This window comes from Diospyros lotus, chromosome 5 (assembly GCF_014633365.1).
Source record: "Diospyros lotus cultivar Yz01 chromosome 5, ASM1463336v1, whole genome shotgun sequence".
Lineage (NCBI taxonomy): Eukaryota > Viridiplantae > Streptophyta > Magnoliopsida > Ericales > Ebenaceae > Diospyros > Diospyros lotus.
Window position 1 is genome coordinate 12,459,427 of NC_068342.1, and position 6,908 is coordinate 12,466,334.

The following is a 6,908-nucleotide window of genomic DNA, read 5'->3' on the forward strand; positions in this document are numbered from 1 at the left end:
CGACGACAACGAAGATATAAATATTATTTTTGCTTATATGTATATGTGGGTTTTACGTATATTATTAATATATTACACCTGACATACCATGTTACCTAAATCGATTTTATGTGGTGGATAAAATTGCACTTAATTGAGTCAATCGAGACCTAATTGTCAAAACTGAAACAATTAGATTAGATTACAAACTTGCAAAAAGGTTTGAATTTTTTTTACCATTAGCCCTAAATTTAAAATTAAAGTATGGGTTAAGTTGCTATAGAAAACTATATTCATATATACTTTCAAATATTATTTTTGTATAAAATTTTGGAAAATAAAGCTGATGCTATCACTTTTATTTGTAGTTTTTATAAACTTTTTGCAATTTTATGCAGGCTATCTAATTTCTTTTTTGTTCTGTTTTGCAAGAATAATGATCTAGTGTTCTTGTGTTGTGTGTACCTGCCATATTTCTAATCAATATAGAAAATTTGTTTTATTTAGAAATATATTCTAGATATTTATAAGGGTGTTCAAACCTAATTGGATCAAAATACTCAAAATACTTAGTTTAGTCCAAGACTGAGTATATATTAGTTAGGTCTTCTAGGTGGGTTCAAGGGGGAGGCCACTAAGGCCTATGGTTAGGCCTTCAAAAAAGTTTCAAATGTTGTTGACTTTGCTACCCAAAAAGAGGCCACCCAATCCTCTTCGTCACCATCTCGCCATTTCTTGTGACATAGTCGTCATTTCGTCATTTCTTATGATCAGTAGTCAATCCCCAAAAAAGGCGTCTCAAAAAATTTATAGAGGACGCCAACCCTGCCTTCCTAACTTGGAAGGAGGGAAGCCACCATATGAGAGAGAGATGACTAATGAGATGCCACCTATCGACCGTCACTGCCATCACCAGCCCTTTCCCTTCTCGTCTAGGGCTTCCTAACCCTTTGAGCTGGCCTTGTAGGTCTTCAATCATGAAATTTGTGTTGATTTAGATTCCAATCCCAAACCAAAGATTGGATACATAATTATATATTATTTATAAATTAATAATATAAAATAAAACTATGTTACTGTTTATAATTTTACATAAGATAATAATACATTAAAACTATTGTAGCCTGTGACCCTGTTAGATTTGATCCTCTTTTATGATATAATTTTACATCAAACAAATTATACAATACATAATATTAATACCCCCTAAATCTAAAATTAAAAGAAAGAAAACCTTGAAATCCTAAATTAATACCTCTCTCATCTCATCTCCTTTCTCAACAGACTTAGTCCTCGTTGTCATTGACTTATGTTTACTGTCCTTGCCATTGATTGGACATTGCTACCCATCGCTGCTACCATTGATTCAGCGTCTTTGATCGAGCCTACCACACGCCTGTTGATGGATGCTAATGATCGAGTGCTAGCCAACAACTCAGTCCTTATTGTCAAGCATCGATCCCCTTGCCCCTTGCCCTAAGTTACTTGGATGCCCTCACCATCGTCGTCTCCATCCACTAAGGATTAGTCACCGTCATTGACTCACTTTTCAGTGTCCTTAAGTTTTTTACCTAGCCCCCCACTCCACATGATTGCTGAGCAGCTGGATTATATTTGCGTAAATGATCAAAATCGTGGCTCTCATAAATAAAAAATCGATTAGGGCCAAATCGGTCTAATTCACCATTTTTCAATCTTGATCCAAAATAATCTAGGGTCGGTTTGAGCAGATTAATTACCCTTAATAATACATGTCAAATTAAGTTATCAAATTCGAGTCAATGTTATGGTAATTAATAAGGGGCAACAATTGGTAGGCATTTTCTAATGGTGGGTTAGTCTATGTAAACAGATCAAACCGTGAGGGGTTTCAGACATAATTAATCCTAAAATTTATCCCAAAAATATTATTACCTTGCATAAAAAAGGAATTGTGAATGTGACTTTCCTTGGGGGAAAAGAAAATGAATTATGAGAAGAGTATAGGAAATTTGTTTCAGTCCAATTAAAACTGAGCCCAACTGAAGCCCAGCCTTATTAAGTTTTAACCTTTCTCTTCTTTTTCTCTCAACCGTGAAAGAAAAAAATAAAACAAAACAAAACAAAAAAAAAAAAGGAAGAAAAAGATTACTCTTTTGAAGTTGATTTGCATTGTAATTAAAAGTTAAAAAGTGTAAATATTATAATGTTATGAATAAAAAATATAGGAAGCTACCATTTTCATTTAGAAAATAAGAACAAAAAAGGACTATATAAGTTAAGTGTATTATTATTGTTATGTACAAAATCCCAACATAATAAAAGGATAAGACTTAGTCTATAAACATAAACATTTTTTTCCTAGCAGAACGGCGTTTATTGCCCGTGAAATTTGGGAGGATAGTTTTCCACCTCTTCCGTCCTCTCCACACATTTCAATCAAATATCCAATTTTTATGGAAATATTTTCCCAAAACATCAAATTACCCGATCCAATCCCATCCCATCTTATTTAATTTTCTAAATCATCAAATTACAAAGCAAGTGTTCTCTGGAGTGCCACTCTGGCAGTTCTGATTGAGCCGTGTTGGGCTTTGGGTGACAGCCCGGTGGTGGGGCACCCTTTTTCTGGCTTGTCCCGTCCACGTGTTGTCTCGTCGTTACAACAAACCAGCACAGCAGTTCTCTTTGACTTGTACGAGCGAATGCCACGGCATCCTCTGCTTAATCCTCAAACCCCCCCAGTTGAAAAGACAATAATGCCCTCGAATGTGGGGTTGATCTAACCGGCTGGAGAAGGGGTAGTTCCGGAATCCATGAGATGGGTTGGATGGAAATAAATGGAGAACACAGGCAAAGCTCCCGCATGTTACATGTCTCTCTTTCTCCCTTCCACCGCAAGCTTTAATTAACTTTTACTTGTTCCCTTTTGCCGTTTCAATCCAAATTACTGCAAATTAATCAAAATATTTCCAAATCCAAATCAAGCTTTTCTCTCCGACTTTTTAATTTTCGTTTTTCTTTAAAAAAAAAATTTTGGGGGTATATATCTGATGTGTATCTCTACTCGGCGGAGGCATGCTTGTGGCCTACTCCTTCCACTGAGAGATCAATCCAATTGATCAGAAGAAGGAAGAAGGAATAAGGAAGAAAGAAGAAAGAAGAAAATGGAGAGGCACAAGTGCAAGCTCTGCTTGAAGAGCTTTGCCAATGGCAGAGCCTTGGGCGGCCACATGAGATCCCACATGATGAACCTCTATCTTCCTCAGGAACAAGAAGAACCCTTTCATGGCGGCGGCCATGAAGAGAGTGAATCGGCGGCATCTTCGTCGTCATCGTCTTCTTCTTCATCCGATGAGGAGAAAGACTTGTTGGGTTATGGGTTGAGAGAAAATCCGAAGAAGAGTGTTCGGCTGGTTGACCCAGAATTCTCCTTCGTCGGCTCGGTGGTGCTCCAGGACAGAGAAAGCGAGACGGAGTCCTGCAAGAACCCGATTCGGCGCCGGTCCAAGCGGATTCGCCGGTCCAGAGTCTCCGTACCCGAGTTGAAGCGGCCCAAATCCTGCTGGCCGGAGCCGGAGCCTGGGAGCTCGATCTCCGGCACCACGACGGAGGAAGACGTTGCCTACTGCCTGATGATGTTGTCCCGGGACAAGTGGAAAGACCGCCCGGAACCAGGCGAAGAGCTGGATCAAACCGATGACGAACTCGACGAGCTCAACAAGCCGACCAAGCAGCGCCCGCGAGGGAAGTACAAATGCGACACTTGCCACAAATTTTTCCGATCCTATCAAGCGCTCGGCGGCCACAGAGCCAGCCACAAGAAAGCCGGCGCTTCCATCAACAATGGCGGCGGGGTCGGCGTTACGAACGTTGAATCGGTAAATGCGGGATTTCCCGAGGAGAAAATCCACGAATGTCCCGTTTGTTTCAGAGTATTCTCGTCCGGCCAAGCCCTCGGCGGCCATAAGAGATCGCACGTTACTGGTTCCTCGTCATTAAATCCTAGTACTACTGCTAAACCGCCGTCGAAGTTCGGCGAAACGTTGATAGATCTCAATCTTCCGGCGCCGGTAGATGATGATGAGTTCTCGGCGGTTTCCGATGCTGAGTTGCTCAACCCCATCAAGCGATGATTGATTGAATGAGCCATTGCGAGTATAATTAAGATCACATCAATTTTCCTTCTTTTTTTTATCAAATGGATTCACATAATCTTCTTCCCATTCGTTACCATTACGGTAACTTTCTTTTTTTGTTTTGGTTTTTAACCCTCGAATTATGTTTTCTCATTGTAACATCTGATTTGGAGCATTAAATTCATAGAGTAACCTGAAAATTTACTTCGTCTTCCTAGCTAGATCTACATGTGTACGTATATGTTGTACTTATAATTTGTATATAGTTTCCAGCAGTTGTAGCCAAATGCTTCTGCAATTCTTCCAGAAAAATGGTTTTTTTTTTTTAAGTTTGTCATTTGTCAATCAAGAACCAATTTCAATTTTATTATCAAAAAATAATTCCACCTGATACTATGGCACAGTTCAGTTGGTGTTGATGCTGCAGCTAGCCAGGCCTCTATATATATATATATATGTTTTTGAGAATTGAGAGAAATTTTTTTTATAAGACTGGGTCTAAGTAAAAAGGGATAGATTAAGTCAATTACTGTGTTTATAGTGATGGAATGTCAATAAACTAATCATATGGTAAATTAAGTTTTTGTTAGGCCCCAAGTGGTAGATTAAGTCAATTACCGTATTTATAGTGTGTGATTACGTGTATATTTTTTATTGATTTGGGTTACTGTCATTTTCTTTTGTAAGGAGTGTACGTTATCATTTACTTTTAAACTGTGTTCATATTTTTATTTTATTTTTCTTTTTACTATATTTAAAATTTAAAAAAAAAAGATATTTTCAAAACTTCTTTTTCGTATAGTTCTACTTGGAAAATATAAAAAAAAGTTCAAGGTATTCTCTTGTGAAAAAATCATAAAAAAATGTCGTTAAACACATAAAAATGAGATTTTTGTTAGAGCAATCACAACATCCCCACTCCGCGTTGAATGAAACAACATATTAAATGTCGCTAACACAAGTGATAAATCTCACAAGTTTTTTTTGAAAGTGGTGGGGGATCAATTTTTAATGAAGGTAAAACTATCTTATTTAGGAGGTGTTTATTGATTAAGATAAAAGGGAAAAATGTCGGATATGAGAAATATTCTGAATGTTTGGTCTTTTCAAAGTATTTGTTAAACTTATCTGACCATCTCTAAAAGATCTTCAGATGACCTCTTATTTTCATTTTTTAAGATAAATTTATTTGATCTCACCCTTCAAATAAATTTAGATGATATTTTGCAGATAAACCTCAATTACCTTGTAGGATAGTTAATGCTAATTAATACATTTTAAAATTTTAAATTTATTAAAAAACTTATTCATTTAAGTTTTATAATTAATATTATTTAATATATTTTTAAATTGTCAAATATTTTGACAATTTTTAAAATTTAAATGGCATTATTCCTTTCATCAATTTTTAAATTATTTTATTTAATTTTATATTTTATTATCTATTATAAAAATATATTTTGCCCATTTTTAATTATCTAGGTGGAATTTTTGTAATTTCAACAATAATTATTTTTATTTTTAACTCTTTTTAAATTTATTTTTGAACATAAATTTAGAAAATAAAACATTATTTTTTTTTTGACAATTCATATTAATCATAAAATACTATTTTAATCATAAATTTGTTGTTGATATTAATAAATAATTTTGAATGAATTTGATAATAAGGATATTTTGGTAAAAAAAAATTTATCTTGGTGTTTATCATATGTATTAATAAATATATATAAAAAAAAATACAATTATCAGTGAATTCTAAAAAATTTAATCTTATGAATTGTCAAAGATAAATTTAAAAAGAGTTGAAAAGAGTTAAATAAAATATATATAGAGAGAAATTTAAATTTTAAAAATCAATGAAATGAATAATGTCATTTAAATTTTAAAAATTGTCAAAACATATAATAATTTAAAAATATATTAAAAATTATTAATTATAAGAGTTAAATAAATAAGATTTTTTAATAAATTTAAATCCTTAAAATGCACTAAATAGCATTAATTATCTTACAAGGGACAGATAAGTAATTCAGCCTTATCTTGAAAGAGCAAAATAAATTTATTCGAGGGGAGAGGTCGGATAAATTTATCTTGAAATGACGAGATAAGAGGTCACGTGAAGCCTTTTCCGGAAATGGTCAGATAAGATTAACAAACACGTTGGAAATACCAAACATCTGGAATGCTTCCCATATCTAACATTTCCTCCCTCTTATCTTGGTTAACAAACACCCCATATATATATATATATATATAGTCAATGTCTATAACATTTATGATGTGTTTGATAACATTTAGGTGGAAAGAAAAATATTTTTTAACTTACATGAAAAACAAAAACCATCTCCTCCCTAGATGAAATTTTTTATGGAAAAGAGGTAAAAACATATTTTAATGATTGTACCATGAAATTCAATTCCATGAAAAATATAGTGTGTCAAATATCAAAGATGGAATTTAATTCTTTGAGTGTGACATTTTTCATGTATTTTCCATGCTATCAAGCACACCTTTAGTGAAATGGTAGTATTTCTTGTTATTAGAAAATTATTGCATGGAGGTTGGAAAGAAATTAAAACTATAATCTTAAGGTGTGTTTGATTGTATTACTTATAATTTAATTCTAGGTAATATTGCCTAGAAAACAAAGACCACCTCACATCTTTAGAAAATGAATTTTATGGAAAAAAGTTTTAAATACTTGTACCGTACATATTTTTTCATAAAAAAGTTAAAAGTGTTTGATTATTTTTCATAAAAAATGTGTAATAATTACATATTTTTTATGATAAATATGCGCAATCAAAC

At 33.7% G+C, this 6,908-nt stretch overlaps 1 protein-coding gene across 1 annotated transcript; it reads left to right on the forward strand.

Annotated features, from left to right (window-relative positions):
• The first annotated feature begins 2,861 nt into the window (after nt 1–2,861).
• LOC127802470 (zinc finger protein ZAT9) lies at nt 2,862–4,477 on the forward strand. The gene has a single exon (XM_052338304.1). It carries the CDS (start codon nt 3,126–3,128, stop codon nt 4,092–4,094), a length of 969 nt encoding a protein of 322 aa, XP_052194264.1. The 5' UTR covers nt 2,862–3,125; the 3' UTR covers nt 4,095–4,477.
• The last annotated feature ends 2,431 nt before the right edge of the window (nt 4,478–6,908 follow it).

Coding starts and splice junctions, on each gene's coding strand:
- LOC127802470 (XM_052338304.1), top strand. CDS start 3,126: ATGGAGAGGCACAAGTGCAAGCTCTGCTTGAAGAGCTTTGCCAATGGC.